Source organism: Hyla sarda, chromosome 2 (genome assembly GCF_029499605.1).
Source record: "Hyla sarda isolate aHylSar1 chromosome 2, aHylSar1.hap1, whole genome shotgun sequence".
NCBI lineage: Eukaryota > Metazoa > Chordata > Amphibia > Anura > Hylidae > Hyla > Hyla sarda.
Window position 1 is genome coordinate 3405794 of NC_079190.1, and position 17241 is coordinate 3423034.

At 44.9% G+C, this 17241-nt stretch overlaps 1 protein-coding gene across 1 annotated transcript in view; it reads right to left on the minus strand.

Annotated features, from left to right (window-relative positions):
• Positions 1–7132: 7132 nt before the first annotated feature.
• Positions 7133–17241, minus strand: part of LOC130358176 (short transient receptor potential channel 2-like) — a 67957-nt gene continuing 57848 nt past the window's right edge. The window contains exons 9-13 of the mRNA XM_056561045.1: positions 11651–11843; positions 10176–10303; positions 9769–9838; positions 9537–9666; positions 7133–8196 (exon numbers count right to left, since the gene is read on the minus strand). Coding sequence (XP_056417020.1) covers positions 7859–8196; positions 9537–9666; positions 9769–9838; positions 10176–10303; positions 11651–11843 — 859 coding nt within the window. The 3' untranslated portion in view covers positions 7133–7858. The remainder of the gene's footprint in view (positions 8197–9536; positions 9667–9768; positions 9839–10175; positions 10304–11650; positions 11844–17241) is intronic.

Consider the following 17241-nt stretch of genomic DNA (forward strand, 5'->3'; position numbering starts at 1 on the left):
CTCGCAGCATGCCCAGACAGCAAACTGCTGTCTGGGCATGCTGAGAGTTGTAGTTTTGCAACATCTGGAGGGCTACAGTTTAAGACCACTTAGTGATCTACAACCTGAACCCCTCTATATAGTGCAAAACTACAAGTCCCAGCATGCCCACACAGCAAACAGCTGTCTGGGCATGCTGGGAGTTGTAGTTTTGCAACATCTGGAGGGCCACGGTTTAGAGACCACTGTAAACTGTGGCCCTCCGGATGTTGCTAGGCAACAACTCACCTAGCAGGACCCGGAAGTATTGCTGCTGCCGCCGCCGCCGCACGTGGGGGAGGATCGCGCTCAGGGATCCAGGTAAGGGACCTTCGGCGCCGACCTTCCTGCCCGGACACCGATAGGTGGGCAAAGCGGGGGAACCAAACTGTAACCCCCCCCCCCCCCTCCCCCGGCCTGCTATCGGTCGGTCGCTCGGCCGACCAATAGAAGGGATAGGAGGGGTGGCACCCATGCCACCAAACTCCTATCCCTTCAGGGGGATCGAGGGTGTCTCGGACACCCCCGTACTCTTTTATTTTCCGGGTCACCAGTGACCCGTATGACTCGGAATAGCGCAGATTGCAGGTCTGAATTGACCTGCGAATTGCGCCCATCGCGGTCATGGGGGGGGTCTCAGGACCCCCCTCGGCGATGTGCCGGGATGCCTGCTGTTAGATAACAGCAGTCATCCCGGCCCGATCACCGCTACCGATGACGCGGCGCTCCCGGAACCCCGCGACGTACATGTACGTCGCCACGCGTCAAGTGACACTTTGCAGCGCCGTACATGTACGTCGCTCGTCGTGAAGGGGTTAAAAAAAGTAATTTACAAATCTGTTTAACTTTCTGGCACCAGTTGTTTTAAAAAGTTTTCCACGGGAGTACCCATTTAAGAGCCTAAAGCAAGATCTGACCTTCGTTCTGATATGTCTCACTGGTGGGACTGGTATTTAACCCCTTCCCGCAGAATGTCATATATAAACGCCGGGTTGTGCAGTGCGTTCGCGCATCCCGGCGTTTATAAATGACATTCAGTTAACCCGGCGATGCGCAGCATCGCACGGGTTAACTGGCAGAAGTCCCGCTGTTTCCAGCAGGGGACAACTTCTGCTTCACCCCCAGGACCATCCATTGATGGTCCTGGTCAGCGATCACTGTGATTGGTCCCTGTGGACCAATCACAGTGATCTGGGGTGAAAGTTCAGATCCCCCGCACTGCCCGCCCCTGGAAGTCGGGCAGAACGGGGGACGAAGGCTGCAGGGGCTCGCGGGGACCTGCGGCATTCGGGGGGAACACGTGGGGACCGGCGGACTTACCTGATCCAGCGGCGGGACCGAGGAGCAGCGCGGGACCGGCCACGTGGACGAGCAGTGACGGGTATGTAGTCCTCAGAAGTATGTAGTCCTCAGAGGCAGCAGTGAAGATCTTCACTGCTGCTTCTAGGAGTCTGAAAACTACAACTCCCAGCATGCCTAGACAGCCTTTGGCTGTCTGGGCATGCTGGGAGTTGTAGTTTTGCAACATCTGGAGGGCCCCCGTTTGGAGACCATTGTATAATGGTCTCCAATCTGTGCTCTTCCAGCTGTTGCAAAACTACAACTCCCAGTATGCACTGGCTGTCCAGGCATGCTGGGAGTTTTAGTTCAGCAACATCTGGCCCTTCAGATGTTGCCGAACTACAACTCCCAGCATGCCCTTCAGCTGTCTGGGCATGCTGGGAGTTGTAGTTTTGCAACAACTGGAGACACACTGGTTGGGAAACATTGTTTCTAACTCAGTGTTTGCTAACCTGTGTGCCTCCAGCTGTTGCAAAACTATAACTCCAAGCATGCACTAACAGACCATGCATGCTGGGAGTTGTGGTTTTGCAACAGCTGGTGCACCCCCCCCCCCCCCCCCCCCACCACCCTGTGAATGTACAGGGTACATTCACATGGGCGAGGCTTTTACAGTGGGTTTCTCGCATCTTGAGATGCAGCAAATTTTGCGCTGGGAAATTCGCTGTAATCCCCCGCCCGTGTGACTGTACCCTAAAAACACTACACTAACACAAAATAAAATAAAAAGTTAAAAACACTACATATACACATACCCCTACACAGCCCCCCTCCCCCAATAAGAACGTCCGGTACACCACTGTTTCCAAAGCAGAGCCTCCAGCTGTTGAAAAACAACAACTCCCAGTATTGCCGGACAGCCGTTGACTGTCCACGCATGCTGGGAGTTTTGCAACAGCTGGAGGCACCCTGTTTGGGAATCACTGGCGTAGAATACCCCTATGTCCACCCCTATGCAAATCCCTAATTTAGGCCTCAAATGCGCACAGCGCTCTCACTTTGGAGCCCTGTCATATTTCAAGGCAACAGTTTAGGGCGACATATGGGGTATCGCCGTACTCGGGAGAAATTGCGTTACAAGGTTTGGGGGGCTTTTTCTTCTTTAACCCTTCATGAAAAGGAAATGTTGGGGTCTACACCAGAATGTTAGTGTAAAAAAATTAAATTTTTTACACTAACATGCTGATGTTGCCCTATACTTTACATTTTCACAAGAGGTAAAAGGGAAAAAAGCCCCCCCAAAATTTGTAACGCAATTTCTCCCGACTACAGAGATACCCCATATGAGAGCGCAAAGTGCTCTGGGGGCGCACAACAAGGCCCAGAAGGGAGAGTGCGCCATGTACATTTGAGGTGATTTGCACAGGGGTGGCTGATTGTTACAGCGGTTTTGACAAACGCAAAAAAAACAAAACCCCACATGTGACCCCATTTCGGAAACGACACCCCTCACGGAATGTAATGAGGGGTGCAGTGAGAATTTACCCCCCACAGGTGTCTGACGGATCTTTGGAACAGTGGTCCGTGAAAATGAAAACTTGTACAGCCCACTGTTCCAAAGATCTGTCAGACACCAGTGGGGGGCAAATGCTCACTGTATCTCTTGTTACGTTCCTCAAGGGGTCTCGTTTCCAAAATGGTATGCCATGTGTTTTTTTTTTGCTGTTCTGGCACCATAGGGGCTTCCTAAATGCGATATGCCCCCCGAGCAAAATTTGCTCTCAAAAAGCCAAATATGACTCCTTCTCTTCTGAGCATTGTAGTTCGCCCATAGTGCACTTCAGGTCCACTTATGGGGTACCTTCATACTCAGAAGAGAAGGGGTTACAAATATTGGGGAGTATTTCCTGCTATTAACCCTTGCAAAAATGTGAAATTTGGGGGGAAACACATTTTAGTGGAATTTTTTTTTTTTTTTTTTTACATATGCAAAAGTCGTGAAACCCGTGTGGGGTATTAAGGCTCACTTTATTCCTTGTTACATTCCTCAAGGGGTCTAGTTTCCAAAATGGTATGCCATGTGTTTTTTTTTTGCTGTTCTGGCACCATAGGGGCTTCCTAAATGCGACATGCCCCCTGAGCAAAATTTGCTCTCAAAAAGCCAAATATGACTCCTTCTCTTCTGAGCATTGTAGTTCGCCCATAGTGCACTTCAGGTCAACTTATGGGGTACCTCCATACTCAGAAGAGAAGGGGTTACAAATATTGGGGGGTATTTCCTGCTATAAACCCTTGGAAAAATGTGAAATTTGGGGGGAAACACACATTTTAGTGAAAAAAAAAATTTTTTTTTACATATGCAAAAGTCGTGAAACACCTGTGGGGTATTAAGGCTCACTTTATTCCTGGTTATGTTCCTCAAGGGGTCTAGTTTCCAAAATGGTATGTCATGTGAGGGTTTTTTGCTGTTCTGGCACCATAGGGGCTTCCTAAATGCAACATGCCCCCCAAAAACCATTTCAGAAAAACGTACTCTCCAAAATCCCCTTGTCGCTCCTTCCCTTCTGAGCCCTCTACTGCGCCCGCCGAACAATTTACATAGACATATGAGGTATGTGCTTACTCGAGAGAAATTGGGCTACAAATATAAGTATACATTTTCTCTTTTTACCCCTTGTAAAAATTCAAAAATTGGGTCTACAAGAACATGCGAGTGTAAAAAATGAAGATTGTGAATTTTCTCCTTCACTTTGCTTCTATTCCTGTGAAACACCTAAAGGGTTAAAATGATGACTGAATGTCATTTTGAATACTTTGGGGGGTGTAGTATTTATAATGGGGTCATTTGTGGGGTATTTCTAATATGAAGACCCTTCAAATCCACTTCAAACCTGAACTGGTCCCTGAAAAATAGTGAGTTTGAAAATTTTGTGAAAAATTGGAAAATTGCTGCTGAACTTTGAAGCTCTCTGGTGTCTTCCAAAAGTAAAAACTCGTCACTTTTATGATGCAAACATAAAGTAGACATATTGTATATGTGAATAAAATTTTTTTTTATTTGTAATATACATTTTCCTTACAAGCAGAGAGCTTCAAAGTTAGAAAAATTTTAGGATTTTTCACAAGGAAAGGATGCAAGTTACCACAAAAATTTACCACCATGTTAAAGTAGAATATGTCACGAAAAAACTATCTCGGAATCAGAATGATAACTAAAAGCATTCCAGAGTTATTAATGTTTAAAGTGACAGTGGTCAGATGTGCAAAAAACGCTCTGGTCCTTAAGGCCAAAATGGGCTTGGTCCTGAAGGGGTTAAAGGGGTACTCCGGTGAAAACCTTTTTTCTTTTAAATCAACTGGCTCCGGAAAGTTAAACAGATTTGTAAAATACTTCTATTAAAAAATCTTAATCCTTCCTGTACTTATTAGCTGCTGAATACTACAGATTAAATTATTTTCTTTTTGGAATGCTCTCTGCTGACATTATAATAATAATAACGCTTTATTTATTGTTGTCCTTTGTGGGATTTGAACCCTAGTCCCCAGCACTGCAAGGCAGCAGTGCTAACCAGTGAGCCACCATGCTGCCCTTAGCTTACATCTGCTATGCATGGTTACTAAAATGGACAGAGATGTCAGCAGAGAGAACTGTGCTCATGATGTCATCAGTGTTCCAAAAAGAAAGGAATTTCCTCTGTAGCATTCAGCAGCTAATAAGTACTGGAAGGATTAAGATTTTTTAATAGAAGTAATTTACAAATATGTTAAACTTTCTGGCACCAGTTGATTTAAAAGAAAAAAGGTCTTCACCGGAGTACCCCTTTAAAGGGCAAGAGATGGCAACAACGCTGCTCCATATGGTAATATGTACTTCTCTGGCAGATAATATCACCAGGCGACAGCTCCCCTGACAGCAGCAAGCAGAATATGAAGCCGATAGTGGAGTTCCCATTAGGTGTCCCATTTGTTCACCAAATAAATATTTTCTCTGCTCAGTTGACCATGTGTAATGAGGGGAGTGCAATGCCGCATCCAGACTCTCTGATGGTGGTGTATTTTCCATTAGAGGCTAGCTTTTCACAACATATGTATAGAGACTTCCAGTCTGTTTATTGGCTTTTTACTTCCAGAACTTCAGCCATAACCTGCACAGGATTGGGGAGGAGGTCGCCTCTAGTTGTACAATCAGACAGGACAAGACAAGATTTGTGCAGGTTACCTATACAGTATTCTACATTGGTGCTGATATTCCGCTGCTTTTTGTAGCCAGGTGGCCATGATGGAATCAATAATATCTGGACACGATTGTGTGTACAGCCACCCAGAAGGCCTAAAACTACAGTAACATAATATTTTGTGGCAAGTGGAGAACAATAGCATGCACTCACCGCAGGGAATGTGTCTAGGAATCCGGAGGTCCGGGGGAGCATAGAGTAGGTACCGAAGCGCTCAGAGGCTACGCCGGTCATTTCACGCGTCTATGCGCGCTTCTTCCGGCCTCAGAGGCCGGAAGAAGCGCGCATAGTCGCGTGAAACGACCGGCGTAGCCTCTGAGTGCTTCGGTACCTATTCTATGCTCCCCCGGGACCTCGGACCTCCAGACGCCTAGAGAGTAGGTACCGAAGCACTCAGAGGCTACGGTGGTCGCTTCATGCGACTATGCGTGCTTCTTCCGGCCTCTGAGGTGAGGTGAAACGACCGGAGTAGCCTCTGAGCGTTTCGGTACCTACTCTATGCTCCCCCGGGACCCCGGACGCCTAGAGAGTAGGTACTGAAGCGCCCCAAGGCTACGGCGGTCATTTCACATGACTGTGCGTGCTTCTTCTGGCCTCTGAGGCCGGAAGAAGCGCGCATAGTCGCGTGAAACGACCGGCGTAGCCTCTGAGTGCTTCGGTACCTATTCTATGCTCCCCCGGGACCTCGGACCTCCAGACGCCTAGAGAGTAGGTACCGAAGCACTCAGAGGCTACGGTGGTCGCTTCATGCGACTATGCGTGCTTCTTCCGGCCTCTGAGGTGAGGTGAAACGACCGGAGTAGCCTCTGAGCGTTTCGGTACCTACTCTATGCTCCCCCGGGACCCCGGACGCCTAGAGAGTAGGTACTGAAGCGCCCCAAGGCTACGGCGGTCATTTCACATGACTGTGCGTGCTTCTTCTGGCCTCTGAGGCCGGAAGGAGCGCGCATACTCACGTGAAACGACCGGCGTAGCCTCTGAGCGCTTTGGTACCTACTCTATGCTCCCCCGGACGCCTAGAGAGTAGGTACTGAAGCGCTCAGAGGCTACGGCAGTCATTTCACACGACTATGCGTGCTTCTTCTGGCCTCAGAGGCCGGAAGAAGCACGCATAGTTGTGTGAAACGACCGACGTAGCCTCTGAGCGCTTCGGTACCTACTCTATGCTCACCCGGGACCTCCGGACGCCTAGAGAGTAGGTACTGAAGCGCTGAGAGACTACGGTGGTCGTTTCATCTGACTATGCGCGCTTCTTCCGGCCTCAGAGACCAGAAGAAGCGCGCATAGTTGTGTGAAACAACCGGCGTAGCCTCTGAGCGCTTCGGTACCTACTCTATGCTCCCCCGGGACCTCCGGACGCCTAGAGAGTAGGTACCGAAGCACTCAGAGGCTACAGCGGTCGTTTCAGTGACTATGCGCGCTTCTTCCTGCTTCAGAGGCCGGAAGAAGCGTGCATAGTCGCGTGAAACAACCGCCGTAGCCTCTGAGCGCTTCAGTACCTACTCTATGCTCCCCCGGGACCCCGGACCTCCAGATGCCTAGAAGCATTCCCTGCGGTGAGTGCATGCTATTGTTCTCCACTTGCCATTTCTAGTTAGTGCAGCTTTATTGCGTGCACCCCACAAGTGTCATTGATTCTGCTGGACCCTCATCCACCTCCGCATATATATCCTTTTTGTTTTAGTGGTAATTATTCAATAGTGCTCTCCGCTATTTTTCCTTGTTACATGGTGTATAACATAATATTTTGTATTGGAAACTTTTCCTATGTGATAAGGTCTGTAGTCCGCTGATCGTCGTTGCCCTACTTGCCTGTGCGCTATTAAAACATCAGTTCGTCATCAGGGGAGCAGCCATTCCACAGAAAGCGAACTGTGGGGCAGGTGAATACAATCTATAGAAGTCGGGGTTGAGAATGACGTGTTCTTCAGATGAGTGACAAAGTGCTACTCTGCTTATAACACCCCACCACTAATATTACATCCAGAAACATTTACATTGTATGTGATTGATATCAGACACTCCTCTTATTACACTACTGTACTGTAATAAGTTGTTACGAATATCAGCCGCTTCTCTTATAATGCTAAGTGATATTACACTCTTAGTACCTGTTCCCAGTGTGAGCTCACAGTCCGATTCCCAATATGACCAAATCATGTTTCAGTTGGAAATCACCAGAACTCTGGGAAGACCAAAGCTACAAGCAGATGTTGGGTTCACTCTGATGACCCCCATTCATCCCCGTTCTAGTAATCTTTGGTTGTGGCCATATTTTTGGGTACCATAGTTCCTTGATTACATTCTATGAGTTATCTAGTTGCTTACATGTCCTCTCCAACCTCTAAATTATCAACAGCATGGTCTAGGTCATTAGCAAGGGGAACAACGTGATATGGGGGGCAGTCATCCTCCGGGAGAATGTTCTTAAAACTATCTTGATGAACAGTGACTTCTGAAGAATCCTTCCCGGAACCGACTGACTCCTGGTCATAGTGCTGGAAGCTGTTCTTCACTTTCATAATGTAGCGGCTCAGCACGTTTTCATTTTCTTTTGGAGTGACGTTCGCTCCATTATCTGCCAGGGAACGTCTCAGGGTCTTCACCTCTGACTGCAGACGTATAACGTTCTTGTTTAGCTCTGTGATACGGTTCCCAAGATCTGCAGAAAGAAAGCATCACAGTTAGAGTTTAAGATTCCGGATGATGTGGAGGTTACTAGGCATACGCAATAAATATCTTTCCCCTACTGGATCCTGAACTGTATATGGTTGGCCATGATTGCTAGACATCTTGCAGATTTTATTCCATTACTTCCTCCACCACCTTGACCGCACCACCAAGACATCTGACTTTGTTTGGGGCAAGGCTTAATGATAAAACAAGAATAAAACTCTATTAGTCCGCAATAGTTTTGATGGGGTTAGAGGATCTTCCTCGGGTATCTGCAGAAGCTGTGAGACAACTGGGAAAAAGATGTCTCTAGAACTACCAGCCAGATATGGGACCTCAGTGGGTCCCATCACTCCACACCATCCATTGAGGGTAAATAGACTACCTTGGGAAAAACTGTCAAAACAGCCAAAGAATTGGGGGACCCTAGGATTTCCATTTAAAGACACCAGACACCTCACCAGGACTGAAGACCACTACAAGATACCTTGCCTGGACTGTAATGGCAAGCATGGCAGCAGCCATTGGACTAAGAAGCCACTGGCAGGATCTGTGTCCAATGGAGGCATATACAAGCCTGAGGATCTGTCTCCTCTCTTAAAGAGAATGATCACATTGCCTTTTCTGACAGGTTACTTTATTTATGACCCCAATTTGCTTTAATGACCCCCTATCTTTGACATCCATTTAAAGCAACATCAGTGGTGGCCTCCAGGCTTTCCATTGACAAGGTATGTGGAAAAGCTACTAGGATTTCTCTTCATAGTGTCTTCAAGTATTGCCACATTGATTCTTCGTATTCACACATACAAAGGTGATCCTCCCTATCATGGACAATGGGGAAAAAAATAAACTTTAAACTCAAATATGTTGGATGCTCACTGTGCTACAATGAATACTGAACAGAAGGGGTGTTGTCCTTATTTTCCTTTCTCACTGATGAGGGAATTTAGAAATCCAAGTACCATTGAGTGTAACTTTTATTTTTCTTACTGTGTTGATTCAACCAAAGCCAAAAAAAAAAACTTTAGACCCCTTGCAGTGCTAGGGTCCTAAGGTCATCCACCAATGACAACATCAATGGCACAAAACAAGGAGTTTGTATGTCTTCAATTTGTGTGGGTTTTCTATGGGTCCTCTGATTTCTTCCCACACTCCCAAAAACATAGTGATATTGGAATTTAGATTATTAGCCCCAATGGGGACAGTGACCGATTTGAGTGATGAGAAGTGCTGGGGAATATGTTTGCCGTATACATAGAAAGGAATTATTATAATACTGATGATGAGACAAGATCTAAAACAACTGGCTGGTATTTTCTCTGTTACCTTTACGTTTGGCTTCTTCAAACTCCCTTCTGGCCGTATCAATGTATCTCTGGACCAAAGCTTTGATCACCTGCAGTCTGTACGATTTACGACTCTCGCTGAAATACTCCCCATTGATGCCACTGTTGGACTGTACCAATGTATAAACAATGTAACATTCAGTTGAAAGGTAAAGAAAAAAAAATTAATAGTTAAGCACAATAAGATGCGAGAAGGACCAATGAAAACTTACGATGGTAGCAATTGGAGGATATTCTGGTTTCCTCTTGGGTTTGTAGCAGCATAGGAATCTGAAAATCCCTCTGTAATTATAATAAAAATACAAGGAAAACTAATTATTCCCTGAAAATATGAAGGTCATGTCCCACAAGAGTGTTTTCAGTATTCATGAAGTATGGTAGAATAACAACAAATTCTGTAAAAGGACCAGCCGGACATGGAACCTCAATGAGCGCCCAGGTGTCCTAAGCATCACTACACACCATACATTGACCCCATAGACCACCCTGGGAGAAAGTGTCAGGACCGCTAAGGAATTGGGGAAGCCAAAGAATTCCATTTGAAGAAAAACACTAAATGTTCCAGAAGATTTCACTACTAACCGAACTGGACGCCAGATAAGTAAGCCGGAATCCTAACCTGAATATGTAGAAGAGCGACTTAGGAGTAGGGATGATATTAAATGGAACCGGTAGGGTCAGTCCTTCTCGGAAATAGGAAAGATACAATTTGGAGCGAGCAAATTTCCATTCAACATCAGCGTCATCCTGTAAATATATCAAGTCATTTATTGGCTCCACACAGAGAAGATGGTATATGTACACACAGCACTGAGATATAAAATGTTCCACTAATGGTCATCTTATGACTGTATTATATTATGTGAGAGAGGTTGTCACAGCCCCGCCCCTTGTATGTGTTACAGTTGCGCTCCAGCTGGACTCGCCGGCCATGAGCGCTCTCTGTCCCCGCTGCCGACGGGGCTGAGATTTGCATTGCGGTACGCGCCCGCATGCGAGTCTCAGCCTATCACTCACCTTCTTGTGTCTCTGCTCCCTGCTATCCCCACAGCTCTGGTGTGCCTGCCTCCAGCCCCTAGGGCGCGCGCGCGCCGGAGCTCTGTTTCTTAAAGGGCCAGTACCCAATTAATTAAAGTGTTTGCACCTGTCCATTGTCCATAAGTATCTGCTCCTCCCTGTTCCCGGTGTCAGATCTTTGGTTGTCTAAGACTTAGTGTAGTCCTGTTTCCCAGAGTCTGTGTATCTGTTCCTGTTCCGTCCTATCCAGTACCTGTGTTTCTGCCCTGTCCTGCTGTCTTTTTGCTACGTCCTGCCAGCGCCACGTCACCCCCCCAGCTACCTGTGTGGACGAGTCGTGCCAGGGGTAGCGACCTGGGTGCCACCTGCTGCAGCAAGACCATGCCACTTTGCGGCAGGCTCCAGTGAAGACCATTGGCACCTTAGACCCCGCTCCCCGGCAAGGCTCAAGTCTCCTTCCTCACAGGCCCAGAGGATCCACTACCTGCTGCCCACATGCAACAGTATGACATTACTGATATAATAGTAATATAATGACACTGGGGGAGATCTATCAAAACTTGTGCAAAGGAAAAGTTGCCCATAGCAACCAATCAGATCCCTTCTTTCATTTTGTAGAGACCTTGTTAAAAATGAAAGAAGCAATATGATTGGTTGCCATGGGCAACTGGACAACTTTTCCTTTGCATAGGTTTTGATAAATCTCCCCCATTGTGATTAGTGTTGAGCACAAATATTCGTAATGCAAATTATTTTTCACGAATATCAGCACTTCGAGATTTTGCGAATATTTAGAATATTGAGCTATATATATTAGTGCCATAATGAAGAATATTCATTTTTTTGTGGGTTTTTTTTCACATGCGAATCTTTATGGGAATTTTCCATGCGATTTTTCGCATGAAAAAAAAATGTGCGAATTTCGGGAACATAGGACAAATAATTGTCAATATATTCGCGAAATATTGCAAATTCGAACATGGCCCCTGCCGCTCATCAATAACTGTCATTACAGCTCCGCCCCCTGTATGATATCACTGATGAGACAATCACAGCTCTACTGATGTAAGATCTCACCTCGATCTTCTGGAATGAGTTGGTGATCATAGCAATGAGCATGTTGAGAAGGACAATGACCATGACAATAGTAAAAAGACCATACAAGGCCCGGCCAACAAACTCTGCCACCACGTAGTGATTCATGTCCACAGTCGTCCTTTCCACCATCTGAAACATCGTCCAGAAAAGAAACTGGAAGGTCTCATTAAAGCTGCAAGATGCCGAAGACACAACGTAAACATGTGAGTCTCAGTGTTCAGGTTACATAATTATTAGCAATCATGGTAAATATCTTCTCGGAGTATAACTAAGTATACGAGAAGAAAGTGATAGTCAGCTCACCCAGGATGACCAACCGCGACCTGGACAGGTGCGGACCTCACCGGAGGCAAGATGTAAGAAAGAAATGGAAGTCCAGCGCGGTATAATCAAAGCCAATCGCGCGGTTTATTATAACAAGCACGCAGTACCCGGTAAATGCATGATGGTGACGCGTTTCGGCCGGTGGCACCGGCCGAAACGCGTCACCATCATGCATTTACCGTGTACTGCGTGCTTGTTATAATAAACCACATGATCTGCTTTGATTATACCGCGCTGGACTTCCATCTATAACTAAGGCACCGGTTTTCGAGTATCGCTATAAAGCCATGTTCTTTAGGCTCAGTTTTGGTCTATTTATTGGCTTTATACTCAATCTGATAAAAATGACCATCATGGCCGTCTTATGTCCAAGCATTTTAATTCTAAGTACCTAATTCTTCTTAAAGGGGTACTCCCGTGGAAAACTTTTTATTTTAATCAACTGGTGCCAGAATGTTAGACAGATTTGTAAATTACATCTATTAAAAAATCTTAATCCTTCCAGTACTTTTAAGGGGCTATATACTACAGAGGAAATGCTTTACTTTTTAGATTTCTCTGATGTCACGACCACAGTGCTCTCTGCTGACCTCTGTTGTCCATTTTAGGAACTGTCCAGAGCAGCATATGTTTGCTATGGGGATTTTCTCCTGCTCTGGACAGTTCCTAAAATGGACAGCAGAGGTCAGCAGAGAGCACTGTGGTCATGACATCAGAGAAATCTAAAAAGTAAAGCATTTCCTCTGTAGTATACAGCCGCTAATAAGTACTGGAAGGAATAAGATTTTTTAATAGAAGTCATTTACAAATCTGCAGAAACAAAGATAGTATGCACTCACCGCTGGTAAGCTGCTACGGGCTCCGAGTCCGGGATCACCACGGCATGTATGGAGACGATAAGGGGCGCTCAGAGGCTACGCCGGCTGTTTCGGACGTAGGAACGTCCTTCTTCCGGCCTCAACGTTCACGTCATCGCGCTACCTTATAAAGGTGTCTGCAGAAAACGTGAGTAACCATAGTTACATGTAAACTACGGGCCCAATGTAGGATCAAAAAGGTGATTAAAGCAAAAAAAGGAACTCAAGCAAATAGGAACCCAGAAACCAAGGAGAACCATACAAAGCTGACACCAATAGCTATTCAATAAGTGACATAATAAAAAATTAAATCAAAGCTGCGATTCACTACGATAATAATAATTATAAAAAGAGGGACTAGTGGAATAAATAGAACAAAAAAAAGTAATGCAAAAAAAATATGTTGAAGGATGTTAGTAGAAAAAAGGAAAAAATAAGAAGAAAGAAGAAGTGCTGGGAAAAACGTAACTATTAATTAGTTAAAAAGGGGGACATATCAAGTGGCTCATTCAGCCCAGCCGGGTCTTGAGCGCTACACTTGAGAATAAATCTTGCCTCACGTTAGAGGAGAATATTGTCTCTATAGCCACCTCGATCAGGGACTGGAATTCGTTCAATGCCACCGAACTTCAGCACTTCAATATTATTATTATGGACCTCACTAAGGTGTGCTGCTAGCCTGGGGGGACCTATCCCTTTAGAGAGCGTATACCTGTGCTCACGGAATCTGGCACAAAGTTGTCTCTTTGTCTTGCCAATATAGAATCTTTGGCAGGGGCAGGCCATGAAATAGACAACAAATGTAGACTTGCATGTAATAAGCTGCTTGACGGTAATGGTAAAACCTCCTTGGTTGAGAAGACCCAAAACGATGGTTGCCAGTGGGGGAGAAGTTAGATAACCAGTTATCCCTGGGTAACGGAGTATGGTGTTTAACTTTTTGAGCTATTGTTGTGTTCCTGCGGTATGTAATCAAAGGACGTTGTGCTGTGACCTGTCTAAGATCATCATCCATAGACTGGATATTCCAATAGCGTCTAATAGTTGAATTTAGGACCTCATTCATTTGAGTATTCTTAAATGAAAAAGTGAACCTTCGTTCATTGCTCTGTTCTTGTTTCCTCTTGTTTTTATTATACTGCAACAGATCCATCCGATTCATTTTTTCTACTTTATCATAAGCAGTCCGGATAGTTTCCAAAGGATACCCGCGGTCCAATAGCCGGCTCTGTAATTCATTTGCTTGTAAATTATACGATTCCTGTTCGCTATTCAGCCTTTTAAGGTGCATAAATTGGCTCAGTGGGATAGCTCTCTTCGTGTGTCTAGGATGAGAGCTATTAAAGTGGAGAAGACTGTTGCGGGCTATTTCCTTTCTGTACCCCTCAGTTTGAGACCTTGGAGTGTATTTAGTATCTTCATATCAAGAAATTCCAAATGGCTCTGGCTGAACACGCATGTAAAACGCATGTTCATAGTGTTTGCATTCAAATAATCAACGAAGGTCTTGAAACTATCTTCTGACCCCTCCCAAAACAACAGTATGTTGTCGACATAGCGTTTGTAACCCTTTATATTCTGGATGAAGGTGTTTTTAGTAGAGAACACATAGTTGTACTCAAAAACCGCAAAAAAAATGTTTGCGAATGTACAGGAGATCGATGTCCCCATAGCGGTTCCTGTCCTTTGTCTATACCACTGGGTGCCGTATTGAAAAAAATTATTGTTAAGGATGATGGAAATTTACTCACATACGAAATTTATGAATAAAGGGGATTTACCTGCTTGTTCAAGAAATTACCTGACAGCCTGTACACCCGCACCAATAGGGATGCGAGTGTACAGGCTCTCAACGTCTATACTGGCAAGACTGTATTCATTTGACCAAACTACATCCTGTAGATAGCGAAGAACGTCACTAAAATCTTTTAAGTAGGAGGGAATGGAGGGGAGGAGGGGACACAAGAGCCACTCAATGTATTTTGACAAGTATTCGGTCGCGGAACCGATCCCAGCGACAATAGGTCGCCCTGGGGGATCGGTCCGCGACTTGTGAATCTTCGGTAATATATACCATCTGGGGGTTTTTGGCGCTGAGGGTATTAATCGCTCTGCGGTGGAGTGGCTGAGAACCCCCATCTCTACTGCCCTACGAAGGAACGAACGAAGTATGTCCATAACTTTTTTAGTAGGATCTGATGTTAGATGTTCGTATGTCGTCTGATCAGAAAGTTGACGTTTTGCTTCTTTGTCATATTGGGATGTCAGCATTATGATGATAGAACCGCCTTTGTCGGCCTTTACAACTGTTGGATGGGTCTGCATGGATAACCATTTCAATATGCGCTGTTCTTCTGAAGTAAGATTTTTATGTGGGGTAGGATAGATCAAACTTTTCATATCATGGGTTACTGACTGTATGAATATATCAAGAGGTGATCCGGGCGGTATGGGGGGGTTAAAGGTAGACGGTTTTCTGCTAGTAAATCTTAGATTCTCAGAGTCGTCAGGGGTAGTCTCAATAACTTCATCTGGTGGATCAGCTAAATCAGCTAATAGCCTAATATGCATACACTCTTCTTTATTCAAGCCACCAACTGGAATAAATCCAAGTGGACCAATGACACAGGGCTTTTCTCCCTCTCCAACTGAGTCAGTATGAACTTGGGTTCCCCTTTTACTGTAGAATTTATGCAGTTGTATTTTACGTGCACCTTTAAAAAGGTCTATCTCGAACTGAGTCATGTCGAAGGGTTCACATATTCCGAAATTGAGGCCAATAACAATCATTTTTTTCAATACGGCACCCAGTGGTATAGACAAAGGACAGGAACCGCTATGGGGACATCGATCTCCTGTACATTCGCAAACATTTTTCTTGCGGTTTTTGAGTACAACTATGTGTTCTCTACTAAAAACACCTTCATCCAGAATATAAAGGGTTACAAACGCTATGTCGACGACATACTGTTGTTTTGAAAGGGGTCAGAAGATAGTTTCAAGACCTTCGTTGATTATTTGAATCCAAACACTATGAACATGCGTTTTACATGCGTGTTCAGCCAGAGCCATTTGGAATTTCTTGATATGAAGATACTAAATACACTCCAAGGTCTCAAACTGAGAGGTACAGAAAGGAAATAGCCCGCAACAGTCTTCTCCACTTTAATAGCTCTCATCCTAGACACACGAAGAGAGCTATCCCACTGAGCCAATTTATGCACCTTAAAAGGCTGAATAGCGAACAGGATATTATTTACAAGCCGGCTCAAGCAAATGAATTACAGAGCCGGCTATTGGACCGCGGGTATCCTTTGGCAACTATCCGGACTGCTTATGATAAAGTAGAAAAAATGAATAGGATGGATCTGTTGCAGTATAATAAAAACAAGAGGAAACAAGAACAGAGCAATGAACGAAGGTTCACTTTTTCATTTAAGAATACTCAAATGAATGAGGTCATAAATTCAACTATTAGACGCTATTGGAATATCCAGTCTACGGATGATGATCTTAGACAGGTCACAGCACAACGTCCTTTGATTACATACCGCAAGAACACAACAATAGCTCAAAAAGTTAAACACCATACTCCGTTACCCAGGGATAACTGGTTATTTAACTTCTCCCCCACTGGCAACCATCGTTGTGGGTCTTGCAAATTTGAAGCAAAACATCTCAACCTAGGAGGTTTTTCCATTACCGTCAAGCAGCTTGTTACATGCAAGTCTACATTTGTTGTCTATTTCATGGCCTGCCCCTGCCAAAGATTCTATATTGGCAAGACAAAGAGACAACTTTGTGCCAGATTCCGTGAGCACAGGTATACGCTCTCTATAGGGATAGGTCCCCCCAGGCTAGCAGCACACCTCAGTGAGGTCCATAATAATAATATTGAAGTGCTGAAGTTCGGTGGCATTGAACGAATTCCAGTCCCTGATCGAGGTGGCGATAGAGAGAATATTCTCCTCCAACGTGAGGCAAGATTTATTCTCAAGTGTAGCGCTCAAGGCCCGGCTGGGCTGAATGAGCCACTTGATATGTCCCCCTTTTTAACTAATTAATAGTTACGTTTTTCCCAGCACTTCTTCTTTCTTCTTATTTTTTCCACTAGCATCCATTAACATATTTTTTTTTTGCATTACTTTTTTTTGTTCTATTTATTCCACTAGTCCCTCTTTTTATAATTATTATTATCGTAGTAAATCGCAGCTTTGATTTTATTTTATATTATGTCACTTATTGAATAGCTATTGGTGCCAGCTTTGTATGGTTCTCCTTGGTTTCTGGGTTCCTATTTGCTTGAGTTCCTTTTTTGCTTTAATCACCTTTTTGATCCTACATTGGGCCCGTAGTTTACATGTAACTATGGTTACTCACATTTCCTGC